This window comes from Muntiacus reevesi, chromosome 14, assembly GCF_963930625.1.
Source record: "Muntiacus reevesi chromosome 14, mMunRee1.1, whole genome shotgun sequence".
Classification (NCBI taxonomy): Eukaryota; Metazoa; Chordata; class Mammalia; order Artiodactyla; family Cervidae; genus Muntiacus; species Muntiacus reevesi.
The window spans coordinates 12906735-12919816 of NC_089262.1; the positions used below are offsets into that span (position 1 = coordinate 12906735).

General features: G+C 41.9%; 1 protein-coding gene across 1 annotated transcript in view; it reads right to left on the bottom strand.

Annotated features, from left to right (window-relative positions):
* Nucleotides 1-13082, bottom strand: part of ANKH (ANKH inorganic pyrophosphate transport regulator) — a 162178-nt gene that overhangs the window by 64050 nt on the left and 85046 nt on the right. The window contains exon 2 of the mRNA XM_065905535.1: nt 7576-7792. Coding sequence (XP_065761607.1) covers nt 7576-7792 — 217 coding nt within the window. The remainder of the gene's footprint in view (nt 1-7575; nt 7793-13082) is intronic.

Consider the following 13082-nt stretch of genomic DNA (forward strand, 5'->3'; position numbering starts at 1 on the left):
GGAAACCCCCAACCATGTGCAAAACTCTCAAGGATGGGAGAACACTTGGCTTACCAGCTGGGTCCAAAAAGAATAAGAAATCAGAGAAAATGAATATGAAACACACAAGGGAAAAAAACTTATTTCAAATGTAATAAACAAATATAATATAAAGGACCTAGTGAAAGATCTCTCTTTTATTGGGACAAGCACAAAAACCCTACAAAAGATGACTCTACAAAGGAGATTTGGGTCCTCTCGGACCTAAGTCTATAACATCTTACTGTAATTCGCCAATGGATGTTCAGATATAATACCAGGTTAAGTGAAGGAAAGGAGAGACATTTGAAACTGCATTGTTCAAAGCCGGAGATGCTCACGTTTGAAATCTCTTCCAAGTAAGAAGATCCTGCAGGAACTCGTAGATGACTAATAGATACCAAAAAGTTTGAAATGTCGAAGTTCATCCAAATTGGGGGGAAAAACTCTAAGAGATCATGCTGGGAATCATGACTTCTCCAATGGGAAATACACAATCTTTGGAAAGAAAAAAATCTCAGAGTACTTAGCTAAGGCATTAGTTCATAACCAAGGAGACTATGCAGAATGACAAAATATATTCAACTTTTCTAAGTAATAAAAATTTCTTTAGTGACCATAAGGTTATAAAGCAGTAAGCAGAACATATAGATTTGCCTTGTTGTTAAGGCTGTATTAAACATACTTATCTAAACATCTGTTGGACCATCGAGAAAGCAAGAGAGTTCTAGAAAAACATCTACTTCTGTTTCATTGACTAAGCCAAAGCCTTTGACTGTGTGGATCACAACAAACTGTGGAAAATTCTTAAAGAGACGGGAATACCAAACCACCTGACCTGCCTCCTGAGAAATCTGTATGCAGGTCCAGAAGCAAGAGTTAGAACTGGACATGGAACAACAGACTGGTTTAAAATTGGGAGAGGAGTATGTTAAAGCTTTATATTGTCACCCTGTTTATTTAACTTATATGAGTACCTCATGCCAAATGCTGGGCTGGATGAAGCACAAGCTAAAATCAAGACTGCTGGGAGAATTATCAATAATCTCAGATATGCAGATGACACCACCCTTATGGCAGAAAGCAAAGAGGAACTAAAGAGCCTTTTGATGAAAGTGAAAGAGGAGAGTGAAAAAGTTGGCTTATAACTCAACATTCGGAAAACTAAGATCATGGCATTCAGTCCCATCACTTCATGGCAAATAGATGGGGAAACAATGGAAAGAGTGAGAGACTATTTTTGGGGGCTCTAAAATCACTGCAGATAGTGACTGTAGCCATGAAATTAAAAGATGTTTGCTCCTTGGAAATAAGCTATGACCAACCTAGAAAGCACATTAAGAAGGAGAGACATTACTTTGCCAACAAGGTCTGTCTAGTCAAAGCTTTGGTTTTTCTAGTAGTCATGTATGGATGTAAGAGTTGGACTATAAAGAAAGTTGAGTGCCAAAGAATTGATGCTTTTGAAATGTGGTGTTGTAGAAGACTCCTGAGAGTCCCTTGGACTGCAAGGTGATCCAACCAGTCAGTCCTGAATATTCATTGGAAGGAATGATGCTGAAGCTGAAACTCCAATACTTTGGCCACCTGATGTGAAGAATTAATTCACTGGAAAAGATCCTGAGGCTGGGAAGGATTGCAGGCAGGAGGAGAAGGGGACAACAGAGCATGAGATGGTTGGATGGCATCACCAACTCAATGGACATGAGTTTGAGCAAGCTCTGGGAGATGGTGAAGGAGAGGGAAGCCTGGTGTGCTGCAGTCCAAGGAGTCGCACAGAGTCGGACACGACTGAGCCACTGAGTTGAACTGATATGAACACTAGGATAAATCTGCTTTATTTCATATAGTTGTCACTGAGATGCCACAAAAAAGTGCCCGCTGGTATCAAAGGCTCTCCAAGCGACCCAGGAGCCGCTGTAGGGCTCAGTGCCTAATGCCCCCTCTGCTCGTCCTCCTTCTCCTTGGCCCTTCCCTGCTCTCCTTCCCTTCCTCTCTTCTTCCCGCTTGCCACCTGTGTTGTCTAATGGGCTCTTCCACAGTCTCAGGCTGCACCTCTCCTGTGCTTGGCTACCCGCCCCAGCCCTAGCATCAGACATCCACCTGGACCTGTGACATTCAACACGGAACTCTTTTTCCTGCTTTATTGTCCCCTGATTTATAAATGCGTGGTGGCTGTGTGCCTCCCACACCTCCCCCCCCAGCCAACAGCCCTTCTCTTGCCTTCTCTGCTGTCGCTGTGCTCACTCAAATCTGCTTTTGATTCCTCCAACTTTGACTCTGGTTTCCTTCTACAATCTCGCTTTTCTTTTTAAAAATATTTATTTACTTATTTTACAGTAGGTTCTCATTAGTTATCTATTTTATACATAGCAGTGTGTGTGTATATATATATATATCAATCCCAATTTCCCATATGATCCAGCAATCCCACTCCTGGGCAAATACTTGGAAAAAAACCATAATTTAGAAAGATATATGCATCCCAATGTTCAGTGCAGCACTATTTACAATAGGCAGGACATGGAAGCAATCTAAATGCCCACCAACAAGATGTGGTACATATACAATGGGATATTACTCAGCCATAAAAAGGAACGGAATTGTGCTGTTTGCAGAGAATGTGGATAGATCCAGAGATTGCCATACAGAGTGAAGTTTAAGTCAGAAAGAGAAAAGTAAATGCCACATATTACTGTATCGTAAAAATTCTCACAGGCTGAAAATAGCTTTTGCTTCTAGAAATTCATACTGAACAGGCACACTTTCCCATTAACTACATCTCCTTGAGAAGAAGGGTGTATCTGGCCACCATCTGTTTTGTATTTATCTCACTTCGGTATCCAACTTATCACTAGTAGGACTTAAAACGACATGCACATGCTATTTGTTCAATAAGTAATTTGTTGGACCACCGACAGAACAGACAGGGATTGGATTATATTAAAAGTGAGTTAAATGAAGAGCAATTCTTACTCTCACTCCCCTTTAGTCAAAGACCCCAAAATTCAAAGCAGGAAGGTCAGCTCCACTAATACTAGTGGTGTGTCTCCTTAGAATTAACAAGAACGCTAATCATATCATAAGGAAAATGGTTGAGTTTTATCTATAAATGTGTCTGAATGTGTTTGAATAAAGAAATATATTCATTAAAAGTACAGATGACATCTTGCTGGAAAAAGCACCTACGATGGTAAAGAATAAAATGAAGAAACAGGTAAATTAGGAAACAAAGCGAAAAGAAATCAAGGCGTTGGCCATTAAACTGAAAAAAATGCCCAACAGGGTGGTGGTGTTAAAACCACAGCCTGAGGTTGGACAGAATTAAGGAAATGTAATAGATAAGGAGAGTCACCATTTGTAATCTTATGTGGCGACAGCAAAATAGTCATTTAGAGCACTGCGTTAAACTCGCCAGTCCATCTTGTATCAAAGATGAGGGAAAAATCAGAAAGGGATGTGTGATCCACACATGGCACTAGTGGTAAGGAACCTGTCTGCCAACGCAGGAGACGTAGGAGACGCGGGTTTGTTTCCTGGAGGAGGACACGGCAATAACCCACACTAGTATTCTTGCCTGGAGAATCCCAAGGACAGAGGAACATGGTGGGCTGCAGTCCACAGGGTCGCAAAGAGTCGGACACGACGAAGCAACTGAGCACTGCACGTGCTGAAATACAACTCATGCTTTCAGAGCCAGTTAGAAGATGACCGAGTCCCTCGGACTGCAAGGAGATCAAACCAGTCAAGCCTGAATACTCATTGGAAGGACGGATGCTGACGCTGAACCTCCAATCCTTTGGCCACCTGATATGAAGAGCCGACTCACTGGAAAAGATCTTGATGCAGGGAAAGACTGAAGGCAGGAAGAGAAGGGGGCGACAGAGGATGAGATGGTTGGATGGCATCACCAGTTCAATAGAAATGAGTTTGAGCAAATTCCAGGGGGAAAATGAGGGACAGGGAAGCCTGGCGTGCTGCAGTCCATGAGGTCGCACAGAGTGGGACATGAATGTGTGACTGAATAACAACAGAAGTTGACTCACCTCATGAGCTTTTCAGAACCCACCCCTAAGAGAAAGAATCTCTTCCTCCCCTCTGCTCTCAAATGTCCTTACATAAATGCGATGGAAAAGTCAGAAGGTCTTGATAAAAGAAATAAAACCATTAAGGAGAGAGGGAAATAGCACCTAAAAAGGAACATTTAAGGCAATAAGACTGGTTTCGCCTGAACAAAGGAATATAAAGAAACTAGGTTTCTAGCCTAGATCACTCTGGTTTCTCTCTCTGTGAGTTAAACTGGTCAACTGGTAACACCTTGCTTCTTGTACTGACTCTAAGCCTTACTGAGAGCTGCTCCTGTGAGGAATACCTACTCATTTCACTCTCAGGCCAAGCAAATACAATTAGACGACTGCCTGAGAGCAGATAATGGCTTCTCAAGTCAAACATATCTGGAATATTTGCTTTTCTGTTTTATCTATCACTGTTTCCTTGTCCCAGGCATAGACATCCGAGAGCTGACTGTTCAAGTAGAGGTGTCAGTAGCTGTTTTTAGCACGACTAAGACATGAGAAATAGGTTTTAGTGTCTAGTGTAGGTGACACATTGAAATGCAGAAACTAAATGGGTGGATGTTTACTGATGATGGGAAAATTATGTTGGAAAAGGTGGCAAAGAGATCAACATCCTATTTGGAGCTAGTGGTCAAGGTTCTGGGAAACAATTGGCAATATCTGAGGACAGAAAAGCTTGTATACTCAAGTCACTTCAGTTGTGTCCGACTCTTGGCAACCCCATGGACTGTACCCTGCCAGGCTCCTCTGTCCACAGGATCTACCTGACAAGAATACTGGAGTGGGTTGCCATGTCCTCCTCCAGGGGATCTTTCCCATCCAGGGATTGAACCCTCATCTTCTGTGTCTCCTGCACTGCAGGCGATTTTTTACTCCTGAGCCACCAGGGAAGCCCCAGAAACACTTACAGGATTATTAAAAAAACAAACAAACAAACAAAAAAAACAGGAGACAAGAAGATAAGCAAATATGTCTGATGCGGCAGACAAGGCAAGAGGAGAATTAAATCCTTAGACAGAAAACTGAAATGAGACCAATATACTACGGGTGGAAAAATGATTAAATTTTGAGTTGTAAATGTTTGAAAGAAATTGATACGTGCTTCTGAAGTGACTGTGGAAAGCATTTCTTTGGGGGGGCGGGGAAATGCTATATAGTAACTGTAAAAATATCAACAGTGATAAAAACAATTGTTAAATATCTGGAGGTAGAACCATTTTGATTCAAATTTAAGATTTTAGGATTCCATTTTCAAGTTGAGAAATTGGGATTTAAATTAGAAAATGACTTCAATTTTTATTTCAGTGACCAAATTGTTCCTCCCAACAGTGTCAATAACACAGAAAACTCAAGTTTTCCTTAATTACAGACAGCTAGCAATTAGCTGTGAGTCCCGAAGTCTCATTCCCTCATAAAACAGGAAATGTTGGGTTTATTTGGAAGGAATTTTATAAAAAGGAACTAATTTGTCTTCCTTTTTTAGGCAAAAACTTATTTAGACCCTCTCATTTCATGCATGTCATTTTCTCAGATACACACGGTGGCGGTGGTGGTAGCTAAGTCGTTAAACCGTGTCCAACTCTTGCAACCCGTGGACTGCAGCCCACCAGGCTCCTCTGCACATGAGATTTCCCAGGCAAGAATGCTGCGGTAGGTGGCCATTTCCTTCTCCACGGGATCCTCCTGACCTAGGGATTGAACCTGGTTCTCCTGCATTGCAGGCAGATTCTTTACTGACTAAGCCACTGTACCGTCTATGAACATGGCCCAGATGAGTTCTTGTTGCCGGAGTTTCCTTTAAAACTCAGTAGAGAGCTCAGTATTCAGGGTGTAAATTGAGAGAAAGAAAGGCATCTCCTCTCCACCCCATGCCCTGAAGCTCTCAGTCCAGGTGAAAACGATCAACAGCAACACTGGGTCTGGATATTTGGCCCAAGGGAAGCATCTTCTTGTCCTCATTGTTCTTAGCACAAAATCCTATGCTCTATTCAAAATGAAACCCACAAAGAGCTGGCTCTATTTCCAGATTCACAATTGCATGAGTAAACTAGAGTTGACACCTGAGTACATAGGAAACGGTGTGGATTAATCTCCTGGCTCTTCATTCACCAGGGATATTCATGGTTCTCAGGCAACCAGTGCCAAGATGAAGACACACAACGGGTTTGTAAAGTGTTGGTCACGGGCTTCATGTAACTGGGTTCAGTAGGTGTGTCATTCAACTTTTAGGCCAGGTAAGCTGAGCTGTTTTGAAGTCTATAGGTTCTGAAATCGTGCCCTTAAGGGTTTTTATCACCACCACGAAGGCAGCAGAAGTAGAGTTCCGACTCTAAGGGAAGGGGCTTTCCAACCACGGGTCAGTCACTCTGTGTGACCTAATTTTCTTGTTTGATGCAAAGAATGTTATGCCCAGAGTGTTGAGTCTTGTCTAAAATAGAAGCATGAGGTCCTAAGATGAGATAATTTTAATACAGAAGACAATTTCAATTGTTTTCAATGCTGATAAGCATTAATCTTAAATAATGCTCATTCTGTTTTTATTCTTAAGAGTAAGTGAGTCTGACAAAGTAGATAAGCACCATGGTCCTACTGTATCTTGTAATAAACTATAAAGGAATAGAATCTGAAAAAGTTATATATATAGCTGAATCAGTGTGGTATACACCTGAAATTAACACAATACTGTAAAATCAGTGACTACACTTTAATTTGAAAAAAGAGGTTAAGTAACATCTGTCTATAACAAAAGCTCCTGACATTTTTTTTTTATCCTTGTGTGTGAGTATGCATTGAGCTTAGTTGCTCAGCCATGTCTGACTCTATTTGACCTCAAGGACTGTAGCCTGTCAGGCTCCTCTCTCCATGGGATTCTCCAGGCAAGAATACTGGAGTGGGTAGCCATTCTCTTCTCCAGGGGATCTTTCCTAACCAGGTATTAAACCCTGGTCTTCTGCATTGCAGATGGATTCTTTATAGTCTGAGCCACCAGGGAAGCCTTACTGAAAGTGAGTGAGGTTGCTCAGTCATGTCCGACTCTTTGTCACCCCTTGGACTGTAACTTACCAGACTCTAATCCATGGGATTTTCCAGGCAAGAGTACTGGAGTGGGTTGCCATTTCCTTCTCCAGGAGATTTCCCCGACCCAGAGATTGAACCTGGGTCTCCCGCATTTTAGGCAGACGATTTACCGTCTGAGCTATCAGGGGAAGTCCTAAATCTGATCACATATTAATGAAACTCCTCTCTCTCTGACACAGGGTTTGGGAACCAGAGACATACAGCTTCCCAGAGAAAGGATATCTCTCTCTCTTTTTTTTTTTTTGTCCTAGAAGCACGAATGACTCCATCCCTCTCAGCCCTTAAAATTCTCATGATAATAATTACGGAAGAAATCACTTACTACAATAAATACATGTAAATAGATTAAGAGGAACAAGGAGTTGGCAAAGCTGGCTTCTTAAGGGATGACCGACAGCCTTACCTATGAGGGTGTGGAAGACGGCGGCAATGGCCCCGGCCACCACCATGCACAGAACAGCTTTGGTCCTGTCCCGCTTGCTGTTCACAAACACCAGGCCCACATTCTTGAAGTCACTCATGGGCCCTGTGAAGAACTTCATTAAGGAGTATGCCAGCCCGTAGCTGGCCAGCATCTCCACTGCATCTTCCTTGACAGCAGCGATCCCCCGGTTCAAGGCCTGTGGAGGGAAGAGACCCACAGACAGCATTAGGAATGTTGTCTCCTCTCCCACAATAAAATGCAGCAGGTTGTGTTCCCATAGGAACGCTAAGCAGCTTATAGGGTAAATCTCACTGTAATTTGATAAAGGTTATTTATTTTCATTTTCATCCATATTAGCTTCAGTGTGAAATATCTTCTTGTGGGGGAGACAGCTGTCCACTATCTCCTATGAAATTCCTATGAAAGGAATAGAAAAAACCCAACGAGTGTTCTATGTTAATATCAGAAAATAATTCTAAGATGTTCTGGTTAAAAGGGTAACATGTTAAATTTTATTTGCAGGCTGAATCTACACAATAGCAACAGGCATTTTGGAAATGGGTCAACCAGTTTATATGGAGAGGGTGATGGGTCCTTTTTTCACTGTGTGTGTGTGTGTATGTGTGAAATACTGTACTTATGTATGTATGCTTCATAGCAAAATGTAAGTTCTATGTCATGAAAATGGGTATTGATGGAATTTTTACACCACCTGTGGATTCTTACTGTACTTTAATTTGAAATACATTCCTGATCTTTGTGCAGACAAATAGGAAAAGAACATCTTTAAACTAAATACATTGTTTTTGAATAATTTTTGCTGGAGACATGGTCATAGAATATTCTGTTTTAACCATCCCCTACGAGGGACCACCCTCTGAAGTTCTAACTTTTCCACCTACTGTATGAATAAATCGGGGCCACCAGGGTGCCCCAGTGGTAAAGAATCCACTTGCCAATGTAGGAGACACAGAGCCTCGGGTTCAATCCCTGAGCCCAGAAGATCCTCGGGGGGAGAGAATGGCTACCCACTTCAGTGTTCTTGCCTGGAGAATTCCATGGACAGAGGAGCTAGATGGGCTACAGTCCACAGGGTTGCAAAGAGTGGGATATGACTGCGAGATGGAGCACACAGATGAATAAATTAGATCGGAGCTTGTGGGAATGGATGTCTAAGTAGAAGAACTTTATTTTAAAAATGTCACCGGATGGCTGCTATCCAAAAGTCTACACGCAATAAATGCTGGAGAGGGTGTGGAGAAAAGGGAACCCTCTTACACTGTTGGTGGGAATGCAAACTAGTACAGGCACTATGGAAAACAATGTGGAGGTTTCTTAAAAACTGGAACTAGAACTGCCATATGACCTAGCAACCCCACTCCTGGGCATACACACTGAGGAAACCAGATCTGAAAGAGACACGTGCACCCCAATGTTCATCACAGCACTGTTTATAATAGCCAGGACATGGAAGCAACCTAGATGCCCACTGGCAGACGAATGGATAAGAAAGCTGTGGTACAAAAACACAATGGAATATTATTACTCAGTCACTAAAAACAATGCATTTAAATCAGTTCTAATGAGATGGATGAAACTGGAGCCTATTATACAGAGTGAAGTAAGTCAGAAAGAAAAACACCCACATAGTATACTAACACATATATATCGAATTTAGAAAGATGGTAACGATGACCCTATATGCGAGACAGCAAAAGAGACATAGATGTAAAGAACAGTGTTTCGGACTCTGTGGGAGAAGGCGAGGGTGGGATGATTTGAGAGAAGAGGACTGAAATATGTATATTATCATATGTGAAACAGATCGCCAGCCCAGGTTTGATGCATGGGACAGGGTGCTCAGGGCTGGTGCACTGGGATGACCCTGAGGGATGGGATGGGGAGGGAGGTGGGAGCAGGGGTTCAGGATGGGGAGCACATGTACACCCATGGCTGATTCATACCAAAGTATGGCAAAACCCACTACAATATTGTAAAGCAATTAGCCTCCAATGAAAAGAAAGCAAATAAATAAATAAATAAAATTTTCTGACTACAATAAATACATAAAAATGTCATCAGAATATCCCTCTGTCTTTCGGAACAGGCAGCTACCTGGGCAGGAGATCAACTTTCTGTATACACTTTTCATTCTTTTAATTTAGTTTTTATTGAAGTATAGGTAATTCATAACGCTGTGTTAGATTCTGGTCTGTAATTAAGTGGTTCAGTTAAACATATTCTTTTCCAGATTCTTTTCAATTATTGTTTATTACAAGATACTGAATATAGCTTCCTGTGCTGTACAGTTAATCCTTGTTGGTTATCTATTTTATATATAGTAGTGTGTATCTGTTAATCTCGAACTCCTAATTTATCCCTCTCCCACCCCCTTTCCTCTTTGGGAACCATGTTTGTTTTCTGTCTGTGAGTTTGTTTCTGTTTCATAAATAAGCTCACTTGTGTCATTGTTTTAGATTCCACATAGAAGTGATATCATATGTTTTTGTCTTTTTCTCTCTGACTTTATTTACTCTGATAATCTCTAGATGTACCCATACGGCTGCAAAGGGCATTATTGCATTCTTCTTTATGACTAATATTCCATCGTATATACACTTTTAAAATAGACTTAATTTCTGGGATTAGTTTTAGGCTCACAGTAAAGTGGAGCGGAAGGTACAGAGAACTGCCACATTGCCCCTTCCCCAAGCACACAGCGTCCCCACAGAGAGCTACACCGACTGCAGTCCATGAACCTACACTGACACGTCATTATCAGAGTCCACTGCTGATACTGGGGTTCACGCTTGGTGTTGTACATTCCAGGGATTCTGACAAGTGTCCCTGACGTTTACCTACCATTATATAGCTGAACAATGCAAAGCACTGTTAGCAAAAAATGTATTTATTGTAGAAAATACCAATGTGTAAGGTTATTTTAGAAAAATCTATAATAAAAGTACATGATACTTGTAGAAATTCAGTGTCATTCTTCTGACAGGTGATGTTATATAAGGTGCCATATGCTACGTACTCAGTCATGTCTGACTCTTTGTGACCCCACGGACCACAGCCCACCAGGCTATGGATTTCCCAGGCAAGAATACTGGAGTGGGCTGACATTCCTCCTCCAGAGGCTCTTCCCAACCTAGGGATCAAACCCACATCTCCTGTGTCTCCTGCATTGCAGACAGATTCCTTACCCACTGAGCCAATAACATTTGTGTGATTATATAAGGTAGTTTTTGATAACTGCTTCCAACTATATCTCTCATTCTCTTTTCCTTTTTTCTGGTAATAACTTAAAACATCAGAACTTTCATACCTGATGTGATGTCCTCCTTAGGAACAAATTTCCTTTTACCAAAGCTGATCTAATATCTTATCAGCCTGAAGCAAACTAAAAACCGACAAGCTCTTTGACAATAAATCCTGTGTTCAAAAGGTGTATGGTGTCAGAGGACTCCTGCTACATGTCAAGATCCATCGCTCGATAATCTTCCCAGATTAATTTCCTTTTGGACCTCTACAGTAGATGTGGTTGATTTCCCACCCAGACGCCCCTTACTGGTCAGCACATCCATCCCCAGGTCCTGGGACTTGGCCACTCAAGGCTCACAGCGGCCTCCTTCTCAGGAAACACTGCTCCCAGCCACTGTGGGTTGGTTAGGCCACTTCTGACCCCCCCAGGCAGCACCCAGACAATAAGGGGCTGACACAGGGATATACAAGATCACCTCCCCTGCCTTCCTGTGGGATCAACGCTGGTACAATTCATGCTCCAGAGCCCCCTGTGGGATCAGGTGGGAGGCAGTCTCCAGTGGAGACCACATCCTTTTTTAATTTTCCCCACCACCCAGGGCTTCCCACTCCCCTTCTCCTGAGAGCACACACTCAATAAATCAGTCACATGAAAATTTCCCAAGGCAGGTTCTGTTTCCAGGGACCCCCGCTCAATATAGCTTCTAATTACGTTTCTTGCAGTCATAGAGAACAGTGTATGGTTTGTTCTTTTTCCTTCTCATCCTTCCCCACTCTGTGACTGTAAACTGCTTGCTTTTCATTGCTAAAACTGTGTTCAAATTTAAATATATAGTATATATAATTAGGGGCTTCCCAGGTGGCACTAGTGGTAAGGAACCTATCTGCCAATGCAGGAGATTTAAGAGATGTGGTTTTGACCCCTGGGTTGGGAAGATCCCTTGGAGTAGGAAAAAGCAACCCACTCCAGAATTCTTGCCTGGAGAATCCCATGGACAGAGGAGCCTGGCAGGTTACAGTTCATGGGGTCGCAAAGAATCTGCCACGACTGAAATGACTTAGCATGCACTTAAATATATAATTAATGATATTAATATAATATCATTAATATATAATGATATATTACCTATTAGCACAAGTTTTAAAATAACGTAGGATTAGTCTTTTTAGGTATCTTGCTGGCAAAACTTTATTCTTTGCTAAAAAGGCATCAGTCTGGCTGGGGCATCCACAGTAATGCTATTTCTACCAACTGTTCCTTGACAGGGTCCTCAACCCAGTGCTGAGGCAGGAGAGAAAAATGAATTACATAAGGAATGATAGCTCTGTCAACAAGACTGGGTGTGAACACTCCGCTAAGCTCAACAATTATGGTAATTTGAGGAAAAAGCACAGGGTTTAGAGTCATGCTGACTTGATTGGATCTGCTTCTATCACAGTACTTGTTCTCGCTGAAATAATAGATCTTAGATCGTCTAGAAGTAGCATACAGGGCACCACGTCCAACTGGCCTAGAAAAGACACTTGAAAGCAAGGATTTACGCCTATGTTGTTTACCACCACACTCTTACCACTTTGCTACACTGTGTGTGAGGGTATACCTGGTCTCTTGAGTGTGTCTGACTCTTTGCGACCCTATGGACTCTAGCCCATCAGGCTCCTCCGCCCGTGGGATTTTCCAGGCAAGAATACTGAAGCGGGTTGCCATTTCCTACTCCGGGGGATCTTCCCCACCCAGGATCGAACCTGCGTCTCTTGAGTCTCTTGAGTCTCCTGCATTGGCAGGCGGATTCTTTACCACTGTGCCACCTGGGAAAGCCCCCTCGCTACATGATAAACATTCAAGCATTTGTTTGATGAATGAATGAATTAGGTATTTTCTACTAGGAATTTCAATGTTGATACTAATTTGTGTACACTTGGGAAAAAAATCACATTTTGATTATAAGATGAAGATGTTATTGCCTGTAAGAGCTAATAGTTTAACATTTTTATTGGCCATACTAAATGTATGCTGTGATGAGAAAGCAAATCCTGACTTTAAGAAGCATTAAAACACAAGTATAAAAGAGCTTTAGAATTGAGGAGATTTGCTATGCTAATAGTATGAGCCTTTTTATTATTGCCATTTGTAGTACTTCCCTCAGTTTGTTCACTTCCTAACTTTATGATTTTCTTTCGATACCAGAAATATGAAGTTATTATGCAGTCAATCCTTCATT